The sequence below is a fragment of the Microtus oregoni genome, unplaced genomic scaffold (genome assembly GCF_018167655.1).
Source record: "Microtus oregoni isolate MIOR12 unplaced genomic scaffold, Mior012 000005F_ref0000423, whole genome shotgun sequence".
Classification (NCBI taxonomy): domain Eukaryota; kingdom Metazoa; phylum Chordata; class Mammalia; order Rodentia; family Cricetidae; genus Microtus; species Microtus oregoni.
Window position 1 is genome coordinate 23,168,347 of NW_024543064.1, and position 24,279 is coordinate 23,192,625.

The following is a 24,279-nucleotide window of genomic DNA, read 5'->3' on the forward strand; positions in this document are numbered from 1 at the left end:
GGTCTGGAGCCCCTTTTTTCCCGACCTTGGCGTCTCTGATTGACACTTCTCTAAGTCTTTTATTTGTTTAGTCTTCTATTTCTCCCTCCAGGCTTCCCTTTCTCACACCCACGACACTTATTCCTTGGGTCAGCCTCTCCCAGTGCTCCCATCTTCCCATCCCGTTGGGGCAGTCTTTCCCTCTCTTCCGGCCTCACACTGCTCTAACCCTCTTTTCCCCTCTCCGGGTCCCCAGAAGCGTTCTTTCATTTCCTGACTGGTGGGGGCCCCCGATTCCTCTCGGTCTTTCCAGGGAGCTCCCGAAGCTCGGCCGTTGGAGGAGGCGTGGCCCACTAATAACAGGTCCGCGGCCCCACACTCCGCGGGCCCGCGCGCAGACAAAGACATTCCACAGCTCCCGCCCCCTCCGCTCGAGTGTGGGGATGGGGGGGGGGGAGACACGTGTACCGCTAGCGCCGAGTCACGTGGAAAAGAAAAAAAAGAAACGAACGAAGGCGGCTGGCGCCCGCGCAGGCGCAAAAAACTCGAAGCCTGAGCGGGGAGGCTACGTCCTGAGTCGGCGCAGGCGCCGTGGCCCGACTGGGGACTTTGTTCTCCGCGGAGAAACTCAAGGGCGGTGCCGGTAGACGCCTGCGCACGCGCACCGCCTCATTTCCGGTGCTCTCTCGCTGGGTCGCTCGGGTCGGCTTCGGTCGCCGTCGCTCCCGCTCTTCCACCCCCGCCAACCGCCGCTCGGGCCTAGGCTGCCGTCGCGTCGCTTCCTCGCTCGCTCGCTACACATCCTCCCCGATGCAGCGCCGGGACGACCCTGCCGCGCGCCTGACTCGGTCCTCAGGCCGCAGCGGCTCCATGGACCCTTCAGGTGTCCACCCCTCGGTGCGTCAGACCCCGACTCGGCCGTCACCGCTGCCACACCGGTCCCGGGGAGGCGGAGGTGGGCCTAGAGGGGGCGTACGGGCCTCGCCCGCCACGCAGCCGCCACCGCTGCTGCCTCCCTCGGCCACGGGTCCCGACGCGACTGTCGTGGGTTCCGCGCCGACCCCGCTGCTGCCCCCGTCAGCCACAGCCGCGGCCAAGATGGAGCCGGAGAATAAGTACCTGCCCGAACTCATGGCAGAGAAGGACTCCCTCGACCCGTCTTTCACTCACGCCATGCAGCTCTTGTCCGTAGGTAAGCGGGTCTTGGCGGTGGGTGGCCGCCGCTTTGTTCCTCTTGCTCCCGCCCCCTCGGACTGCCCGGGCATCGAGAGTTCCCTTCTCGACCTGGCCTTCGAGATCCTGCACCCACGAGTCCCACCCCGGCTCAGGGTGTAAGGGGAGATTTCTGAGCCTTGGACGAGGCCCGAAGAGGACTCGCGATCTGCGAGCGCGGGGAGCTTGATGGATAGTACGGTGCTCCCGCCCCCTTCCCGACCCTGCCTCCTCCTCTAGTAGTTGTTCCGCGCGCCAACGACCGGGTCTTTCCAGAAATGAATCCGCTTTCTCAAAGAGAAAAACAAAGCAAAACAAAAAAACCCGTTTTGATTGCGCGTGGTGGAGAGCGCCTTGACCTGGGGTGTAGGAGGGAAAGACGGCCGGAACCGGGAGGAACTGGGAGAGAGGGCCGGGATGCTCGTCAGCCGCCGCACGGTCTAGCGAGAGATGCGGGATTTAGCGGGAACTCGGTTTTAAGTTACTCAGAGGCTGGAGCGACGAGACAATCGGATGGAGGTTGAGGTTTTCTCGAACCGAGTTTTGCCCCCAGGCCTGTCGAATAAGAATAGCTGCGGACCTGGACGGTTTTTCTCCTTTATTTTAAAAAGTGTCTTAGCAAGCATGCAAAAGTAGGGAAAGTAAGCCAGAGAGACCGTGGGAAGAAATGATAGAGGGAGGTAAGGGACCTAGGTTTTTTTTTTTTTTTTTTTTAGCGTGAGATGAACGAGAAATCGGTCTTGTTTTTAATTTTGGCTTGAGTAGAGGTAGTTTAAGAAAGGTGGCCTTTGTTCTCTGCTTGCAGACTAGCGAGCTGTCTTGACTTAGTTTTGTTACTCAGACCCTCACTTGTAGTTAAGGCATGGTTTTAAAGCATCTTATGATATCCAAATCTGTTAAGCATATGAAAACCCACTGTCCGTCTCACTGAATGAGTAGTTGGACTCTGGCCAGAATGATACTGTGGACAGTTCATTGTGAAAATACCATTATCTGGTGGAGAGATGGATCAGCGGTTAAGAGCACTTTCTGCTCTTCCACCGGGATTCGGTTCCCAGCACCCACATCATGTGGCTCACAAACACCTGTTTGGTGTTTGGGGGGGCGGGGGGGGGTCTGATGGTCTCTTTTGTCCTTTAGGCACTCAGATACTAATCTGAAATGAAATAAAAGGGAAAAGATCATTTGCCTACATTTGTTCTCTATCTCCCGGCATTGATGAAAGGGCTTTACTATTTTTACATTGCAAAGAGGTCTTGTATCAACAGAATGATTTAAGAACTGGTTTTCTTTACAGGCAGATTATAAAAACAGCAATTAGGGTCTTAAAGTACAGTAAGCAAAGCTGTGGTCAGTGAATACAAGCGTTTAAGATTTTTTTTTTAAAGATTTATTTATTTATTATGTATACAACATTCTGCCTCGATGTATGCCCGCACACCAGAGCAGGGCGCCAGATCTCAGTACAGATGGCTGTGAGCCACCATGTGGTTGCTGGGAATTGAACTCAGGACCTCTGGAAGAGCAGCCAGTGCTCTTAACCTCTGAGCCATCTCTCCAGCCCCAAACGTTTAAGATTTTAAGATCAATCAGCTGCATTTCAACTTTGTCCTCGGGTTCTTTTTTTTTCCCTCGAGACAGGGTTTCTCTGTAGCTTGTCCTGCCTGTCCTGGAACTAGCTCTCCTAGACCTGGCTGGCCTCGAACTCCCAGATCTGTCTGCCTCTGCCTCCCAAGTGCTGGGATTAAAGGCATGCCCCACCACTGCTTGGCCATACTCAAGTTCTTATGTCTCTTTTTCTTTTCTTGGTTTTTTGTGACAGGATTTCTCTGTGTTTTTCTGGCTGTTTTGGAACTTGCCTCAAACTCAAGAGATCCCCCTCCCTCTACCTCCCAGAGTGCTGGGATAAAAGCTGTGTGCCACCACTGCCCTGCTGGGTTCTTATGTTTCAGTCCATTACATTTAACAGGTTATTACCCATAAGAATTTTCATATTTTTCCTTTTTAATTTGAGGCAGGTCTGTCTAGTGTAGTTGAGGTTACATGGTGTAACCAAGGATGACTTTTTTTATTAAAGATTCATTTATATATATACACGTATGTACACATACACACGTATGTACACTGCACACAAGAGACGGTACCAGATCTCATTCTAGATGGTTGTTGGGAATTGAACCTCTGGAAGAACAGACAGTGCTCTTAACCTCTGAGCCATTTCTCCAGCCCCCTAAGGATGACTCCGAGCTTCTGTTACTTCTGCCTCTACCTGCAGTTTTTATGTTTTTCATTCTGGGTTGCAAATAACAAACACCTGTGTTTGATTTACTGAGACCAAGAACCTGCAGACTGAAGAGTGTCTATGGTAAAGGCTGACTTGGTAATAGTCTTAAATCTTTATAACCTGACAGATTAATTGCAGGAGAATTAAATATCTGTTTTAAGATGTTAACTTTGGAAACTGACCTTTAACTAGTTAATCTTGAGAAACTTACTCTCAGCAGTTTCATCTGTAAAGTGTTCGAGAACTAAATTATATGTAAAATCAGCCAGTTTGTCGTGGCCTACACTCAATAGATTAAATGTCACCACAGTTTTCTTCTGGTTATAAATTACTGCATGTACAAAGTAGAGTTGGCCTTTCTGATCTCAGGTGCTGGTGGCCATCTTGTAAAAGGTTTCCTGGGTTCATCAAAAGGAAAAAAAAATGATTCTTTAATGTTACTTTTAACTTTGCAGTCAGTTTGAACTTGGGTGTGTGTTACTAAGAGAGAATGCTTTGTTAATTTATTTAAGTTGGGTCTTTTTTCCCTTTGTTTGGTTTCCTTTTCTTTCTTGAGTTAAAGTCTAACTATGTAGACCAGGCTGGCTGGCTTTGAACCCACAGGAATCTGCATTGCCCTTTGGCTTTTACTTCCTTTTTTTTTTTTTTTTTTTTTGGTTTTTCGAGACAGGGTTTCTCTGTGGCTTTGGAGCCTGTCCTGGAACTAGCTCTGTAGACCAGGCTGGTCTCGAACTCACAGAGATCCGCCTACCTCTGCCTCCCGAGTGCTGGGATTAAAGGCGTGCGCCACCATCGCCCGGCTGGCTTTTACTTCCTTAAAAGTTGTTTTTGTTTTGTTTTAGTTTTGGTGTCTCCCTGCCTTCCCCCCAGACAGGGTTTCTTTGTGAAACAGTTGAATTCACTCTGTAGGCCAGGCTGGCCTTGAATTCCCAGAGATCTGTCTGCCTCTGCCTCCCAAGTAAGTGCTAGGATTAAAAGCAATGCCACCACCTCCCAGCCTTAAAAATATTTTTATTTTCTGTATTGGAGTGTTTTGCCTATGTGTGGTGCTTCTGTGCCTGACCAATAGAAAGCATCAATCCCCTGGAAACAGGAACTGCAGTTACAGGTGTGTGTTGTACAGCCTTGTAGGTGCAGAGAACTGAACTTGGGTCTTCTGGTGGAGCAGCCAGTGTTCTTAGCTGCTGTGTCAGCTCCTCAGCCCTTCTTTTCCTTTGGCTTTTTGAGACAAGGATCTCATGTAGCCCAGGTTCTATTTCCCAAGTTCTGGGACTGTAGGTGTACACTGTCATGACTGTTTCAAACTGATACTTCCATTGGAGAAATGAGATTGAGGTAAATATTGACTTACTGAAGTACCAGAATTGGGATGTATGGAGATTTTTCTTACGAATTTTAATGTATTTATTATTTGAGACAAAGTTTTGCTATATGGTCGTGTCTGGCCTGGAAATTGTATATATTGTGCCCTATTGCTTGTAGCAATAATCCTGGATCAGATTTTCCAGTTACATTCATCCCTCTTTCCTTAACTGGTGCTAAGCAAGCACTCTACCACTGAGAGCTACTGGCTTTGTAATTTTTTTAGGTGAAAGATGGCAGAACACACCATTAACCCCAGCACTCTTGAGGTAGATCTCTGCGTTCCAGGCCATCCAGGGCTACATAGTGAGACCCTGTCTCTAAAAACAAAACGAAACAAAAATTATTTTTATGTTTGTGTGGGAGAAAGGGGTATGTCATGATGGGCCTATGGCAGTCAGAGTACAGTTTAGGAGTGTCAGTTCCTCTCCACCATGCTGGGGTAGATCAAAACAAAGCTCAGGTTATCTGTAATCTTGACATCAGTAGAGAAGCTTTACCTCTGAACTATTACCACCCTCAAAACTAAATTTGAGGCAGTTTCACTAATGTATTTAGGCCGCCTTTGGGCTCTCTATAGCTTGAGCAGGCTGTGAACTTGTCATCCTCATACGGAACAGGCACTTTACCACTGGAGCTGCTTTCCCAGCCGTTTTTGTTTGACACAAAGTCTGTATGTAGCTTAGACTGCCCTCTTATGTGAACTATTTTCTGCCTTCCTTAATGATAAGATTATAGGCCAGGTTTAAGATATTTCTGAATAATTCAGAAAAAGGAAAAATGTAGATGAAAGTTTCTGTCCTACCTGATCCTGTAGCCCTTCAATCCCAAAATAAGCACACAGAGGCTTATATTAATTGCAAACTGGGGGCTGGAGAGACGGCTCAGAGGTTAAGAGCACTTCCTGCTCTTCCAAAGGTCCTGAGTTCAATTCCCAGTAGCCACATGGTGGGTCACAACCACCTGTAATGAGATCTGGTGCCCTCTTCTGGACTTCAGGCATACATGTAGACATACTGTATGTAGAGTACTGAGAATACTGTATACATAATAAATAAATAAATCTTTTAAAAAAATTGCAAACTGTCTGACTTATTGTTCAAGCTTATTACTAACTAGCTCTTACAACTTAAATTAACCTGTAACTTTTATCTATGTTTAGCCACGTGGCTTGTCGCTTCCTCTGCATCTGACAATTGCATCTGTCTTTTCTCTTCCCAGACTTCTCCTAGTCTGGTTGTCCTGCCTGTACTTCCTGCCTGGCCAATTAGCTTTTTATTAAACCAATAGGAGTGACAAATCTTTACAGTGTACAAGAACATTATCCCAGAACAGAAAAATGTGAGAAAGGAAGACTGAATTTAAGTTGTACACAGATCACATGTAAGGAGAAAACAGCTAAATGTTTATTGTGCTGGGCAGTGGATCAAAGTATATTAGCTTTTTTTTTTAATTTATTTTTATTTAAGTGTGTGTATGCCATGTGTATATAGGTGCTTCTTGGAAGTCAGAAAAGAGCATCGGATCCTCTAGAGCTAGAGTTTATGGGCATTTGTGAACTGCCTGATGTAGGGGCTGGGAATTGAACTCAGGTCCTCTGGAAGAGCAGTAAGTGCTCTTAACTACGGAGCCATCTCTCTATTCTGTATTTAACTTACATAAGGACTATGAGAAGATAGTCTTTTTGTCTAGGCAGGGTTTCTGTCAAATCCTGACTGTCCTGGAACTTGATCTGTAGACCAGGCTGTCCTCAAACTCAGATCTATGCCTCTGAGTGCTGGGACTAAAGTCATGCCATGGCTGAGAAGATAATCTTATTACCATTACAGATAATAGTTGGTGAAATTAAATTAGCAGCACAAAACAGGATTTACAAACAGTCTACATTTTGATTCACACACTGACTCTTTTTTTTCCCTCCAGCATCTAAGTTTTTTTTTCTTGATTCCCTCATTATATACTACCTACTACACATTGAACTTTCAAAATAAGCTCTAATTGGGTGAAATAAGAAAGGAATGGTAAAGTATAGAGTGCTAGAAGGGAAGTGAGGGTGGAAAAGCTAAGATAAAGAACACTAGAGAGCAGAGCCCAACACTTAAGACATCTCTGTCCATTTCCTATAAAGGCAGTAAGGCCCAGACCACTGTTCCTGTTACCACCACACAGCTCTCCCAGTTTATTTTGTATTTATCAGCTTCTGGTGTACTGCATAGTATAACCATTATATGTGTATGTACAGGGTCTTTTTACATGGTGCTGGCTGTCCTGAAACTCACTGTGGCCTCAGAACTCACAAGACTACCTGCCTCTGTCTCCTGAGTGAGATTAGCCACCAAGACCAGCTGTAGTTATGTATTTGTTGAGCATCCCCGTTTGCCATGATCTTTTACACCTTCTTGCTTTCTTTTTCCCAAGACAGGACTTTTCTGTGTAACAGCTTTGGCTGTTGTAGGAACTAGCTCTTGTAGACTAGGCTGGCATCGAACTCATGGAGATCCTCCTGCCTCTGTCTCCCAAGTACCGGGATTAACAGCGTGTGCCACCACCGCCCGGCTTGTCTCATTTCACCACTTTTCCGTCTTGGAAGCGTTCTGCCCAGAGTGGCCTTATACTTTGTTATAAATGACTTTGATGGGAAAACACTGACAGAATTCTGAGGAATGTAGAACATAGACAGACTTACTGCTACTGCTCTAGGCCAAATCCATGTTCAATTGTGATAATAGATACCATGTAGATATATAAAGACTCGGTTACCTATCCATGCTAGACTTTTTTTCTTTTGGTTTTTTGGGACAGGGTTTCTCTGTATATCCTTGACTGTCCTCTGTAGACCAGGCTGGCCCTGAGATTCACCTGCCTCTGATTGGGTGCTGGGATTAAAGGCCTGTACCACCACCACCTAGCTAGACTAGACCTTTTCTTTTCCCAAGTCAGGGAAATTCACATAAAAATTATAGTCTGTTAATGTTCTTTACAGTTAAGAAAGTAAGCATTATAAATGACTCAAATAGTGAAGAGTTGGGATAGAGTAAGAGTCATCAGAAGATCTTTATTTGAATCAGAAGAATCATGTCCAACTAGATTTAGTTTTCTATCTTGAAGGCCTGGAATGTAGTTCTGTGGTAGAACACATGTTTGGCATGCGCAAGGTCCTGTGTTTGATGTTCTGCACAGCAAGGGATTTTAGAGGGTTGTGGGGGGAGAAAAATATTTTTTGCCTTGATTAGAATATAAAGTAGCTAAAAGAGTAAATGAAGGTAAACAGTTAAAAGTCTTTAGAGACAGGAAGACGTTGAAGATGTGATACATGGACAGGTTTAAGACCAAGAAATGTGCTGAGACCTTGAGTTTGAAGGAATTTGCACACACTGCTGGTAACTGGCATAACTCTGGATCACAGTTTGAGATTTCATTTGAAAATCAGAACACTCGAATTCCTTGAAGCTTAGCAACAAACTGGGCCTGTTGGTACAGGCCTCTTAATCCCAGCTGCTCAGGAGGCCAAAGCAAATCTTGAGTTCAAAGCATGCTAGAGTTGAGGGGCAGCCTGGGAATTTAGTGAGAACGCGTTGCAAAATGAAAATGTAAAAAAGCTGTGTATAGGGCTGGAGAAATGGCTCAGTGGTTAAGAGCACTTACTGCTCTTCCAGAGGACCCGGGTTCAATTCCCAGCACCCATATGGCAGCTCACAACTGTCTGAAAATCCAGTCTGGAATCTGACACCTTCACACCAATGTACATAAAATTAAAAAATAATTCCCAATTGTCAAAAAAAAAAAGCTGTGTGTAGTTTAGTGGTAAAATGCCTAGCATGTGTAAAGCCCTTGTAATTTCTTTGTGATTGGGTCTCACAATAGAGTCCTGGCTAGTCTAGAGCTAACTGTAAGCCAGTTTGGTCTCCTAGAGATCCCCTTACCTCTGCCTCTGAGTGCTGGGATTAAAGGCATGTGTGCTATCATTATACCCTGCTAATGCAACGTTTTTCTTTGAGAAGAAAGTTTGAGTTGGCCTTGAACTTGTAAATTTAATGCACTCAGTTTCTTGAGTACTCCCACACCTGAGTCTAGCATTCTTGAAAACAGTAAGGGTGGAAAACAGATTGGTTACTGATGCTTTGGGGAGAAAGTGGTGATGAAGCCTAAAAATAAGGTAGTATGGGCATGGGAAGATGGCTTGGCGTTTAAGAGCACGTTCTGCTTTTATATATGATCTTGGTTTAGTTTTGTAGCATCCACGTTTCAGCATGTAACTGCCTGTAATTCTAGTTCTAGAAGATCTGATTCATGTCCTCGTCTGACCTCTGAATACCAGGCATATATGTGCTTTACATACACACAGGAGGCAAATGTGGCTGGAGAGGTAGCTGAGCAGTTGAGCACTGGTTACTCTTGCCGAGGTCCTGAGTTCATTTTTGTAAGCAGCCACATAGTGACTGATAGCTGTTTGTAACTCCAGTTCCAGGGCATCTGTTGCACTCTTCTGGCCTACACTACCAGACATTTAGTGGTGCATAAACATGCATTCAGGCAAAACACTTACGCACATAAAATGAAACGGTATTGGGGGAAAAGTGCATATAAATAGATTTTTTTCTTTAAAAAATTTTTAATTTAAAAAGAAAAATTCCCAAGACAGGCTGTGGTGGCACACGCCTTTAACCTCCCGGCATTTGGGAGGTGGGAAGCAGGTGGATCTCTAAGCTTGAGGCCAGCTTGATCTATAGAGTGAGTTCCAGGACAACCAGGGGAACACAGAGAAACCTTGTCTTGAAAGCCAGAAACAAGAAAAGAGAGAGAAATCTTTCAAGTCTTTCCCTAAGGAAAAAATTTGGGAAGCCACGATAAATATGCTATAATTGGGTTTTACCTACAAGAACTGAGCTCCTATACAAGGATTCCAAACTCAGGATTTGAGGGGAGCCAATATCCACATTTTCTCTATTCTTTTTTGTGGGGAGGTTTTAGGCAGGGTTTCTCTGTGTAGCAGCCCTGGCTGTCCTAGCACTCAACTTTGTAGACCAAGGTGGCCTTGAACTTAGAGATCCATCTGCTTCTGCCTCCCAAGTGCTGGGATTAAAGTCACAGGCCACCGCATTTTCTCCATTCTTAGCCAATATTATATGTAGCATATTGTTACTTTGTATATTTGTGGGGCAAAAGAGCAAATTAACAGCTTTCTTCAAATTCCTGGAGGCCCATGACCACCCTGCTAGGGGAAGAAAAGATGAGAAGCCAGGCAATGGTGATGCATGCCTTTAATACCAGCACTCAGGAGACAGAGACAGGAGGATCTCTGATCTTTCAAGGCTCTTTCTGGTCTACAGAGCGAGTTCCAGGACAGGTGCCAAAGCTGCAGAGAAACCCTGTCTCAAAACACCCCCCCCAAAAAAAAAATTAGGAACCTAATATGCTAGGTGTTCTTGCTTGGTAAACACACAAAGATATTGGGGTTTATGTTTCCAAAAGATGGCACTAATGGAAAAAGTTGTAAGACTGGAAGTAACATATGAGGGAGGTTGGGAGGTTTCTTCCCATGTTTACATGTGTGTGTCAGCCTGGCATTGTACTAGGAATTGCAGCCATTTAGTTTTGATGATTGTAGAATTCTAGAAACTGTTAACAGAAAGTTGTAGTGCTCCTGGAGTCTAAGAGGATGATAGAATTTCATTCTTTGGAGCAGATTTGCTAAGTCAGTCTTGACACCTTAGTGAAAAAGAAAAATCTTGACTGTTGTCTTGCTCCATATGCAGCTCTTATCAGATGTTAAGAAATTAATATAATGTACATGGTAATCTGTTTTTATTCAAGGCAGTTGTTTATAAAATTCGTTTTGGTGGTCCTGAGGATTGAACCCGATGCCTTTGCAGTAGAGCATGCTAATAATCTGCTTTCTTTTTACCTTTTGGTTCTTTAAGGCAGGGCTATGTGGCCCTCCTTGGCTATCCTGGAACTTGGTCTGATTACTAAGCTGGCCTCAAACTCAGAGATCTATCATAAGAGTGTGCTAGCACTGCCTGGTTCCTTTTACTTTTTAACTTGAGACCAGATTTCACTAAATTTTCTGGGGCTTGACCTGGAAATCTTACTTGGTCCAGCCTTCTGTTAGTTGAGATTGCAGGCCTGAACCACTCAGTCCAATCCCCCCCCCCCAGGCTTATCTAATACTAACCGTTTTGTTGTGGTGGTGGTTTTTGTTTGGTTTTTTGTTTTGTTTGGTTTTTTTGTCCTCTTCATTTTTGGGAGGTATAGTTTGAGGCGGGGTGTTGTAACCCAAGCTGGCCTTCTGCTTCTTCCCAAGGGCCTGGGTTATAGGCATGAGTTGACATAGCATATACTCAACTTATTCTGTTTTAAAGTAAGACCACACTTTATAGACGCAGCAGTGCCAGGATTCTATTCAGTTTTGTCTATCCCTCAAAATATATGTTTTAGCTAGTTATACATGATAGTACACATCTAGAATCCTTGTCCTCTGGAGGTTGAGGTAGCTAGGAGCAGTGTTTACCTAGATGAAAGCTCCTTTAAACAGGCCCTCTTCTTCAGTCTGAGATGCATTAAAGAATCCTAATTTTTGGAAGCTTACAGAGGGACAAAAAGGAGAAAAATTCATGAAAGTTTTTTTTAAAAAAGCCATATGTTTAATTCAGTCTACTATGGCAAAAGCAGTGACTTGGTACAAGTGTTCTGTTTACTAGTTTGATAGCCAATTTGGTGGCAAATTTCCTAACACTTCTGAATTCAGGTTCCTTTGTCCATTAAATGAGGATAATGTTGGTTATAATGAGTAATCCAAAACTCCTGACACATCAAAGACACTGAATAAGATAAAATAAATTAGCAAGGCTATGGTAGCTCATGCCCTTAATCCCAGCACTTGGGAGGCAGAGGCAGGGAAGTTTTTGTGAGTTTGAGGCCAGCCTATTCTACAAACTGAGGTTCAGGACAGCTAGGGCAACACAGTGAATCCCTGTCTGGAAAAACTTTTTTTGATGCAGGATTTCTCTGTAGTTTTAGAGCCTGTCCTGGAACTAGCTCTTAGAGACCAGGCTGGCCTCAAACTCACAGACCCGCCTGCCTCTGTCTCCCGGGTGCTGGGATTAAAGGCATGTGCCACCACTGCCCAGCTGGAAAAACTTAAAAAAAAAAAAGATAAATTATAATTGCCAAGCCAACGAATGTATGGGTCACATCTCTGTGTTGTTTATCCCTTAGCTTTTCTTTCTTTGGCTCTTGGGACATCCAAGGTCTCCAGTGGCCCAGACAAACATCATTTGAGGGAATCAGTTTTAGAAGTGTTATCTAGAAAGTGCTTTTGCCTGAGGGTAAGACATCTCTTTCTCTCTCTCTCTCTCTCTCTCTCTCTCTCTCTCACACACACACACACACACACACACACACTTAAAAGACAAGTTCTTGATGTATAGCTTAGACTGGCTTTGAACTCACAGTTCTGTTGAGTGCTGGGATCATAGGCATATTCTACCACATTTGGTTTTGGGTAAGCCATGAGAAGCTTCCTTTTCAAATTCTTTTCTTTTGAGGAAGCAAAAAATAGGGTCTCACTGTATGCATAGCTCGCCTGGAACCTGCTATATAGACTGCCTGCCTCTACCTTCAAAGTGCTGGGATTAAGGGTTCTTGCCACCACACCAACCATAAATTGTAGTTTATAAAATTTTCATAAAATTAGCTTTTAATTGCTTAAAGTGCCCTTTGTCTTTCACTAAGAACACAGGTGGGAACAACACTCGGGAGGCAGAAGCAAGCAGATCTCTGTGAATTCAAGGCCAGCCTGGTCTACAAGAGCTATTTCCAGGACAGGCTCAAAAGCAGAGAAACCCTGTCTCGAAAAAAACAAGAACACGAGGGATATGAGGGTTTTTTTGTTTGTTTTGGTTTTTTTGAGACGGTTTCTTTGTGAAGCCTTGGCTGTCCTAGTACTAACTCTGTAGACCATACTGGCCTTGAACTCACAGAGATATCGCTTCTCTGCCTCCCCCAGTGCTACAACTCACTGCCGGGCTTTGGGATGTGAAATTTGAAGTTAGAAGATGTCTAGTTATTTTTGTTTTGTTTTTGAAGATTTGTTTATTTTTATTTTATGTGTATGAGTGGTTTGCCTACATGCATGTCTGTGCATCATGTATTTGCCTGGTGCTCATGGAGACCAAAAGGGAGCATTTGGGTCCTCTGGAACCAGGTGATTGTGAGCTGTCATGTGGGTACTAGGAACTGAACCAGTGTCATATACAAGAACAATGAGCGCTCTTAACTTCTGAGCTTTATCTTTAACCCCACGCCTAGGTTTGAGCTTGTTTGCTGATACTTGGGCAGATTTGTGACCTAGAAGTAATTAATTAATGCACAGTTTTCAATAACTCAGTTAAAAAATGGGGCTATATACCAGCAACTCTCTTGTTTTTGAGGGAAAATGAAGTGATATTTATTATGGTATTGAATAAATGTTCAGTTCTTCTACTTGTAAATATGGTTGCTGAAGCCTTGTTGAAGGCTCAGTTTATTACTCTCACTTTGTAGACTACTCTGACTCCTTTGCATGCATGTGTGGAACCAGGCCAAAGTCTGGTGTCTTCCTCAGTGCTTCTTTATCTTGTTACTTATTTTACTCGCTAACTTATTTCTTTTGTTTTTTGTTTTTTGTTTTTTGTTTTTTGTTTTTTTTTTTGAGACGGGGTTTCTCTGTAGCTTTGGAGCCTGTCCTGGAACTAGCTCTTGTAGACTGGGCTGGTCTTGAACTCACGGAGATCTGCCTGCCTCTGCTAGTGCTGGGATTAAAGGTGTGCGCCACCACCGCCCGGCTGCTACGTATTTCTTAAAATAGTTTCTCACTGAACCTGGACCCCACTGATTTAGATTCCTAGCCAGCTAGCCAGCAAGCCCACATTCTCAGAGCTGGGATTACAGACACATGCCACCTTTAATCAGTTGTGTGCGTGTATGTGTGTGATTGAATTCATATCATCATCTTTGTGCAGCAAGCACAGATGACTAAGACATCTCCTCAGCGCTACTTCAACCTCAGGTTTTATTTTATTGATCATTATTCTGAGTTCTCTAAAATGCTTTATATTCTTTTTAAAATTATGGAAAAATATGATTCTAAGATCCAGTAACTAGTTCAAAATACATCAAAGTAATTCTGTGTTGCAGAGAGATCCTAAATTTATAGAGTACATTACATTGCATGTAAACAAACTTTTATCAATCAGTTTTGCAGTTCAACTTTTGAGTCTTCTTGTACTGGTTAAGTAAGGTTTCTGCAAAGTGGCACAAGCTGCAACTGAAGGGCCTAACTACATCTCAGTAGTTAAGAAATGTAGAGGAAGCTGGGCGGTGGTGGCACACGCCTTTAATCCCAGCACTCGGGAGGCAGAGGCAGGCCGATCTCTGGGAGTTCGAGGCCAGCCTGGTCTACAAGAGCTAGTTCCGGGACAAGGCACCAAAGCTACAGAGAAACCCTGTCTCGAAAAAAACCAAAAAGAAAGAAAGAAAGAAAAAAAGAAAGAAAGGTAGAGGAGCCTTGTACTTAGGGGAGATGTAAGCAGGAGAATCAAGAGTTCCCATCTTGATGAAACTGCAAATTCAAAGTACCTTCGTTCTGCTTATGTCTGTGGTCTTGGTGGTTATGATGATTTTAGGGGAGTATGTTTATCTCTATAGACTTCTTGTCATATATCCTGTGTATAACATTTTTGTTCAGTTAGACTTCAGTTGGGAATTTTTCTTTTAAATTTATGTATATGAGTGCTTTTTTTGCATGTGTGTATTTAGCCAAGGAGGCCAGAAGAGGGCATTGGATCACCTCAAACCTGAGTTACTGATGGTTATGAACTGTCATGTGGGATCTGGGAAAGGAACCTGTTGTGTCCTTTCTATAAAGAGCCATAACTCCAGCCCTCCCTGTTGTTCTTAAATTACTTTTTTGTATTTTTTTCTTTTGGATATTGAGTTTGGTCTAGAAACTGTATTACCCACATACTAAGAAATAAACTTTGATCTTGAGTACATGTCTATTAGTTGATTGGATTTTTCTTTTCTTTTTTTCTGTTTTTGTTTTTATTTTTTGAGACAAGGTTTCTCTGCGTCCTAGCTGTCCTGGAACTAGCTCTTGTACACCAGACTGGCCTTGAACTAACAGAAATCTACCTTCCTCTGCCTCCCAAGTGCTGGAATTAAAGGTGTATACCGCCACTATCCAGCTTCTTTTGTTATTTTAGGAAAGACCTCATTTATCCTAGGCTATCCTCAAACTGGTGATCCTCCTGCTTGGCTTCTGAGTGTTGGGACCATAGGCAGGCACATCACATCTCATTGTTACTCTGTCCTTGTAGGTTGATTTTTGCCTGTGTTTTACAAATGAGCAAACAAATGTGCAGAATAGTTAAATAACTTGTCTAAATTGACAAATAATGTGTGGCAGAGCAAGTGCAGGGTCTTTCAAACTCTTAAGCCTGGAAAACAAGTATTATTGCTATAGTGGAATGAACTGTATGTTATATTTAAATAGTAATTTTTGTTTTCTTTATTGGGATACTTCTCAGCTGGTCAAGTAACAGTGGGACTGGAGAAAGAACAAAGAAGTCTATAATTTACTGTGATTACTTAGAAACAGTCATCATGCCCCGCCTTTATAAAAAATCTATTATTTTTAGAGTTTTTTTTATTTGTGTCAGTGCTCATGCAGTCCAAAAGACTTCTTTGGTTCCTTGAAGCATTAAAGGCAGTTGAGAATCACTATGCTGTGGGTGCTGAACTCAAGATTTCTGGAAGAACAGTGTGGGTCCCTAATAGCTGAGACATCTCTAGTCACCTCTGTGTTTTTTTTGTGGCTGGAGATTTTGATTTGTTTTAACTTTCATATCTCTTTTCTCCATCTCACTGTGTTAATTTAGATAAATGCATATACTCTTTTTGGTTTTCTTTTTGTTTTGGGTTTTTTCTTTTTTTGAGACAGGGTTTCTCTGTGTAGCTTTGGAACCTGTCCTGGAACTCACTCTACTGGAGACCTCAAACTCAGAGATCTATTTGCCTCTGCCTTCGAAGTGCTGGGATTAAAGGTGTGCGTCACCATGGCTGGCCAATGCATCTACTCTTATATAAAGAAACATGTAGGGCTGGAGAAATGGCTCAGTGGGTAAGAGCACTGGCTGCTCTTCCAGAGGTCCTGAGTTCAATTCCCAGCAACCACATGGTGGCTCACAACCATCTTTACTGAGATCTGGCGCCCTCTTCATGCAGGCAGAATGTTGTATACATAATAAATAAATAAAATCTTTAAAAAAAAAAAGAAACATGTAAATTGATGACGTAGGCCCTTCAGGTGATGGTGGGAAAGAGGATTCGGGTTTCACAGTCAACCTTTTACAGCTTTGGTTGCCTCCTCCAGCCTATCTAAAATTAGCACTTCTGAACTGAACTGTTGGCTTTTTTTTTTTTTTAATAACACAGTACTCCATAATACTGCTTTAAACAGTCTTGCCAGGTGCTTTTATTTACAAGTACAGAAATTAAGTTCTGTTTTTCTTACTCAGAAATTGAGAAGATTCAGAAGGGAGAGTCAAAAAAAGACGATGAGGAGAATTACTTGGATTTGTTTTCTCATAAGAACATGAAACTGAAAGAACGGGTACTGATACCTGTCAAGCAGTATCCAAAGGTAAGTATAAAGGCAGCTCTCCTCTATGAGTTAACATTGTAGGTTGGCGTGATGTTGGCTGTGATGAAGACATGGCATGGTCGTATATCCAGCCACCTGTAAAGCTTCTTTGTACTTGAAGTATCTGTTTCTGGTAACCCATAGCTTAAATACAGTCAAGAAGGAAACACAATTACTTTTAGTAATAAAAAGTAGTTTCCTTTTCATATATTTGTTCAGTTTCTAGGCCCAAAGTAAAATTCTGGATACTTAAAGCATTGCCCTTTGTCACAAGATTGGCTGTAGTTGGTTTTTGCTTTTATTCTTTAGGGGCTAGCCACCCAGTTCCCAAATAAATAAATACATGGAGACTTATTCTGCTTATGAATGTCTGGCCTTAGCTTAGCTTTTCTAGCCAGCCTTTCTTTTTCTTATTCTTTAAAGATTTATTTATTTATTTTGTATGCAACATTTTGCCTCCATGTGTGCCTGCAGACCAGAAGAGGGCACCAGATCTCATTACAGATGGTTGTGAGCCATCAAGTGGTTGCTGGGAATTGAACTGGGGACCTCTGGAAGAGCAGTCACTGCTCTTAACCACTGAGCCATCTCTCCAGCCCTCTCTAACCAGCTTTTCTAACTTAAATTATCCTATTTCTCTCTTACCCGAGCTTTTGCCTCTGAACTTTTTGCCTTTCTTTATTCTTTTCTTTTTATTTATTATGTATACACACACCATATCTCATTACAGATGGTTGTGAGTCACCATGTGGTTGCTGGGGATTGAACTCAGGACCTCTGGAAGAGCAGCTGGTGCTCTTAATCTCTGAACCATCTCTCCAGCCCCTATCTTTCTTTTTTCTGTATATCTTTCTTTATCTTATTTTATGGATATGTTTAGGTCCTCCATATATATTATATGTGTACCACGTGCATGCCTTGTGCTTAAGGAAGCCAGAAGAGGGTAGCAGATTCCCCTGGAACTGGGGCTGCAAGTGACTGTGAATCATCTTCTGCAAGAGCAATAAGTAATGTTAACCATGAGCCATTTCTCTGCCCCCTTAGACCCCTTTTTCTCCCCACTCCCAGACAGGGTTTCTCTGTGAAACAGTCCTGGCTATCCTATATCTCACTCTGTAGACCAGTTTTCTCAAACTCAGAGATCTGCCTGCTGGGATTAAAGGCGTGTGCAACTACTGCCCAGCCTTCCTCCACACTCTTTAAAGGAAATAATTAATATTCCGCTTACCATACATGCTATCAAGGGGCACAACATTTTTTGTTCTGTCTTAGAAGCAAGATATCTGCTTATTTATATACATTGTCTTGAGTCTGATCACTAATAAGAATTTCTGTATGTTACTGGGCAGTGGTGGTGGTCACCTTTAGTCCCAGCACTTGGGAGGTGGAGGCAGGCAGATGCCAGAATATGAGGCCAGCCTGGTCGACAAAATGAGTTGCAGGATAGCCAGGAAGGCTACACAGAGAAACTTCGGAAAACAAACAAACACATTTATGCATGTTAAAATGTTTATGTTACAATATCATGACTTGCAGTAAGTTGTAGAAAGAGTACCAAACTTTATAAGGAAATCCAAATTCAGGTGTAGTACCTGCACTTAACTTAAAGTTATACAACGTAAAGCTAATTACTAATGATACAGTTGCAATGTGTCTTGAGTATAATGAGGATTTATATATTCTTACATATAAAAGATTCTTACTTTATAGGCTTGTTGAAGATCAAATAACATGTATGTTTAAATGTTTATAGAGAGTTATGTGTATTTAGAAGTTTTTTTTTTCCCTGTCAGTTCAATTTTGTGGGGAAGATTCTTGGACCACAAGGAAATACAATCAAAAGACTTCAAGAAGAGACTGGTGCGAAGATCTCTGTCTTGGGAAAGGGTTCAATGAGAGACAAAGCTAAGGTAAGTTCATGTAATGAGGCAAAATAAAACCAAGTGCTCTCTTGTTGCACAGTGTCTGATATGGATGCTTTGTGCAAGCAAACATTTTGGAGTTTGTTTAGGGTTTGACACCATGTCTCACTATGTAGCTTTGGTTGGCCCGCAACTTGCTATGTATGTAGACTAGGTTGGTTTCCAAGATCTGCCTGTTTCTGCCTCCCATGTGCTGGGATTAAAGACATTCACCATTATCTTTAATCATGTGCCCTCCAGCATACAAAATAAGGCTACTGTAAAGTTTTCGTTGCATATAAGCACTCATTTGGTAATGTTGGGAAGAACCTAGATATGCCCTCATTATTTTTTTTAAAGCTGTGCTTACTTTATGTATATGGATATTTTTTCTGTATGTACATCAGCATATCAGAAGAGGGCATCGGATCCTTTAAAAACTAGAGTTATAGACAAATATGAGCCATTCTGTGGTGCTGAGAATTGAATTCAGGACCTCTGGAAGAACAGCCTTTACCTATCACACACACAATTCCACACACACACCTCCCTCCCAGGCTGCATTATGATACAATTAAGTAGCATTGTTAGCTTTGATAAGCTTATCTCTAAAAACTTAAAATGAGAACTGGATACTAAACTTGAAGATTGAACACACAAAAATGTGACCAGTGCACCCTGTTTTCCAGGGATAGGAACTAATGAGACCACTGGTGTTAAGTGCTGGCGAGTTTGTGATTAGATCATTTGATTTCTAGACAACAGGAATGTTCCAAAAAGAAAATGTTCCATTTCATAGCTTCTTACACAGTGAACTTTTAGCTGAGACGAAACTTACTACTACACATAATTCCCTTCTAGGGTCAGCTTGCTTGCTTGCGTTATTTATTTAGCATATAACATTCTGCCTCCATTTATTTATTTGTTTATTTATTATATATACAATATTCTGCCTCCATGTATGCCTGCATGCCAGAAGAGGCCTCCACATCTCATTACAGATGGTTGTGAGCCACCATGTGGTTGCTGGGAATTGAACTCAGGTCCTCTGGAAGAACAGTCAGTGCTCTTAACCACTGAGCCATCTCTCCATCCCTTAGGGTCAGTTTTTTAGACAAGATTTACCTGCTAAAATTTAGAAATTCATTTATTGAGGACCTAACTTCTGTGTGTGTGTGTGTGTTATTTTTTTTTTTATTTTATGTGTATTGGTGTTTTGCCTGCATATATTTCTGTGTAAGTGTGTCAGATCTTGGAATTACAAACAGTTGTGAGCTGCCATAAGGATGCTGGGAATTAACCACTGAGCCATCTCTGCAGCCCAAGGGCCTAACTTTTGGGTAGTGTTTTTCCCTTCTGTCTCTCTAGGATACATAGTACACTATGTTGTTTTAGTTGATGAGATTTGTAAGAGTTTCTACTGTCCTGACTTTGTTCCTCCCTTAAACTCCTAGGCAGTAAAAACACATAAGAAGGTTTGATGGTGATAAAGAGCTTTAATGAATTTAAAAACTAATGCTTGGCCATAAACACATACACTAAATATGAAACAACTATTATCTGAGTAGATTCTAAAATTAAGCTTTAATAGAAATTAAGCTTTAATAGGTTGTTCCTTCAAATTCACTGCATTGAATGCTCCAGTGTTTAAGGGAACAGTTAAACAAGTATAAATTTGTTTTGTTTGTGGTTGGTTTATTTTTGTGTTTGTTTTTTCGAGACAGGGTTTCTCTGTGGCTTTGAAGCCTGTCCTGGAACGAGCTCTGTAGACCAGGCTGGTCTCGAACTCACAGAGATTCGCCTGCCTCTGCCTCCCGAGTGCTGGGATTAAAGGCGTGCGCCACCACCACCCAGCTAACCAAGTATAGTTTTAGCTGGTACTGTAAGTTTCAGTTTCCAGGACTTGATTTACCTTCCTTCTTAGGATTTCAGGGTTTTTTTGTTTGGTTTATTTTTTATTTATTTTTTTTTTCATATTATTTCTGACTATCCCTTTGACCTAGTGTTAAAGGTGTTGCTTTCTTTTAGTCTGTATATGATTTGATATTACTTTGCATTTTTTTATAGGAGGAAGAGCTTCGCAAGGGTGGAGACCCCAAATATGCCCATTTAAATATGGATCTGCATGTCTTCATTGAAGTCTTTGGACCCCCGTGTGAGGCTTATGCTCTTATGGCCCATGCCATGGAAGAAGTCAAGAAATTTCTAGTACCAGTAAGGAAATGCATATTCTTTATTATCTGAGCAAGGAAGAAACAGGATCATACTGTTGAGAAAGCCAGGGTTCCTGACTAGGGTCTGTACTTTGTTTCATTTTTCTGAGGTTTTCCCACTACTTACACCTCATTCTGAAAGCACTGTTTTCCAAAGCCTACTTGTTTCATTAATGTGTACTGTTATCTATTGTCAATATTTTGGGTCCCTGAGGTGTTTACAGCCTGTTTAACAAAGATTTAATAAGGTCTCTATTCAGTTTAGTATTTTGGTACTACTGTGGAACCAGGAGACATGATATTAGGAAAATGACTTAAGGTAAATCTGCAAATTTTTGTGCTAGAATTTTGAATCTAGAGTTGACAACAGGAAGTTTATAGCATTCATTGTTCTAATGTGGCTCACTGAAGGGTTCTTTTGGTGGGGGTTCCCCCCCCCCCAGAGTCCGGTTTAGAAGATACCATGTTACATGCATGACTATTGGATGATATGGAAATTTTCTTTCTTAATTGTTTATTTAAGACAGGGTCTCACTATGTATTTCTGCCTGACCTGAAATTCACTGTGTAGACCAGGCTGGTCCCTAACTTGCAGAAATCTATCTGCCTCTGCCTCCCAAGTACTGGGATTAAAGGCATGTGCCACCATGCCTGGCTTTTCTTGAATAACTTTTTATTTCACTTTTCTTTTTTCTTTGGGGGTGTGTGTGGGAGAGTTGTTGAGACAAGATTTTTTTCTGGGTAACAGTCCTGGAACTCGCTTTGTAGACCAGGCTGGCCTTGAATTCATTGATGTCAGACTTTTTCTGCTTCCCAAGTGCTGGGATTAATGACGTGCGCCGCCACCACCCAGCTAATTTCACTTTTCTAAGATACGGGCTGCTTGTTTACCCCAAATGTTAAGTAGTAGTAAATGAGTAATAAATTGCGCTTGGGTCTAAAGATAGAAAAATGGCTCTTGAGGTTGGGGAGATAAACTCAGTTTATAAAACACTTGTGATCAAGCTTATGAATCTGGGTTGGATCCCCAAGCACCAATATGAGAGCTTGTCATGGTAGAGCATACATCACATTGCTGGGGAGACAGGAAGATCTGTGGAGCTTAGTCATTCTAGCCCAGTGAGTGAATGAGCTCCAGATTCAGTGAGAGACCTTGTCTGAATAAGGTGGAGAAGCAATTGAGAAAATGAACCTCTGATTCCACATTCATGTACACGCAATGGTTCTTGAAAATCTCAATCTTAAGTGGAAAGCTACATTTTAGGGGAAAAGGTGTGGTTAGGCAACATCAGAAAAAGAAGGTCCTCCCTTTTCCTCCCTTTTGTGGCAGCATTAGGAATTTTACTCAGGACTTTGTGTGTACACTAGGCATACCTTCTACCACCTAGTTGTACCCCTCTCCTTTGTGTCTTGTAAGAGTCAGAGTTCCAAATTATACCATGAGACAATGTTGGCAGGATCATCTTGACAGTTAAATAAAAAATTCAAAACTTATTGTATAGCACCCAGTACCTAGAGCCTCATTAATGGTGGCTTCTGTTATTCTAGGAAAAGTAACTGTTTACAAAGAATGTATGTGTGAGAATATTCCAAGCAATAGGTTGTTTTTTTGACTTAAGAGAAAGTTTTTGTATATATAGAGAAAAGAAGTGATCAAGGGAACTACTTTCTGAAGAGCCTCGTCTATCAGTAAGGATCTGTTGTCCACATCTTCCTCAAAGAAGTAACAGTATAATTTGACTTCAGAGAACTAATTACTTGACTTGGGACATCACCTAGGCTTTTAATACTGTTCTTTTTCGGGTGGTATTTTGAGACAGAGACTCAATATATAACTCATGCTGTCCCAGAACTCAAAACTATATGGTTCTCACAGAGATCCACAGTCTCTGCCTCTGAGAGTGCTGGGAGTCAAGGGTGTTCTTAAGATCTAAGGCTCATGTGGACCACATGAGTTTTAGAAGATGTTACACATTCTTTGCTGTCTTTAATTCCCAGGATATGATGGATGATATCTGTCAGGAGCAGTTTCTAGAATTGTCCTACTTGAATGGAGTTCCTGAACCCTCTCGTGGTCGTGGGGTACCAGTGAGAGGACGAGGAGCTGCCCCGCCTCCTCCACCTGTTCCCAGGTAAAAAAAAAAAAAAATAGTTGAAAAGAAAATATAATTGTGACTGCTGGTAGTCTTCTTAGCTCTATCTAGATCAGGAGTCGTCAGGGTTTGTATGGTATATCAAGTATAGAATTCTGGATCTTAGCAGTTTGACCATAGATAAGTGTTACAGTGCTACTGAAACGTTGGAGCTTCTATTTTTGGACAGTACTAGCATTAAAAAAAAATTATGTATTTATTTGTGAGCTTTGGGGATTCATATGTAGGTGTGGAAGTTAGAGGATAAGGAATAGGAGTCCTATCATGTGGGTCTTAGGGATTGAACTCAGGTTGTCAGTCTTAATCAGCTGTGTGCTTACCCACGAAGCCATCTCACTGGCCCCCTAGTTGTTTTTTTCACTATGTAGTCCTATGTAGCCCTCACTGACATGGAACTTGCTATGTAGACCAGGCCAGTATGAAACTTAAGAGAGATCTCCTATTTCTGCCTCCCAAGTGCTGTGACTAAAGGCATAAGCCGTCAAACCTGGCTATCTGGTATGACTTCAGAATAGTCTAGACTTGCCTGAGGTACTGTGATCTACTATTGCACCCAGAGAATCTGCTAGTTTAGGTTCTCTTTCATGTCTATTATTCTGTGCTTTAAAGTCTAGTTGAGGGTTGGAGATGTGCCTCGTTGGTAGACTGCCTAGCATACACAAATCTCTGGGTTTGAGCCCTTGTGCTTCACAAACAGGCTGTGGTGAAACACCGTTGTAATTCCAGTACCTGGGCAGTAAATGCTAGAAGTTAGAAGTGCAAGAAAGTCATCTTCAGCTACATAGTTTGTTCAACACCATACTGGGTTATATGAAACCCTATCCCCCAAAAAGGAAAGGAAAAGTAAAAAGGGCAAAGCAAGAGATAGAGTCTTTGTCTTATCAGTGTGGCCACAGAGCCTCCCTTGAAGAAATATAAATTAGCTGGCATATACCTTTAATCCCAGCACTCTAGAGGCATTGCCAGGTGGATTTGTATGAGTTCTAGGCTAGCCAGAGCAGCAAGGGATACCTTATCTCAAATAAGTGAGCAAGTATGTGTAAAGTATGAAATCTTTTTAGCTCCAGAATTTTTAACAACCCTGAACATGAATATGACTTGATTATTAAAAGATCAAATTAATACAAATTTTCTTTTTGTAGAGGCCGTGGTGTTGGACCACCTCGAGGGGCTTTGGTTCGTGGGACCCCAGTAAGAGGTTCCATTACCAGAGGTGCCACTGTGACTCGAGGAGTGCCACCCCCACCCACTGTGAGAGGTGCCCCAACACCAAGAGCTAGGACAGCAGGCATCCAGAGAATACCTTTACCTCCACCACCTGCACCAGAAACTTATGAAGACTATGTAAGAATGTTTTGAACAATATATCATTTCCTCCATACCTAGGTTGCCAGGGAAAGTTGAGTGTAGGTAGAAACAGTACCTGCATTCTTGTTACGTTGATTTTGAACTATGAGATGATTTTTCTTCTATTTTGCTTTCATTATTGCTG

General features: G+C 42.3%; 1 protein-coding gene across 1 annotated transcript in view; it reads left to right on the top strand.

Annotated features, from left to right (window-relative positions):
- Positions 1–643: 643 nt before the first annotated feature.
- Positions 644–24,279, top strand: part of Khdrbs1 (KH RNA binding domain containing, signal transduction associated 1) — a 29,157-nt gene continuing 5,521 nt past the window's right edge. The window contains exons 1-6 of the mRNA XM_041652847.1: positions 644–1,171; positions 16,396–16,520; positions 18,314–18,430; positions 20,489–20,635; positions 22,633–22,766; positions 23,930–24,131. Coding sequence (XP_041508781.1) covers positions 790–1,171; positions 16,396–16,520; positions 18,314–18,430; positions 20,489–20,635; positions 22,633–22,766; positions 23,930–24,131 — 1,107 coding nt within the window. The 5' untranslated portion in view covers positions 644–789. The remainder of the gene's footprint in view (positions 1,172–16,395; positions 16,521–18,313; positions 18,431–20,488; positions 20,636–22,632; positions 22,767–23,929; positions 24,132–24,279) is intronic.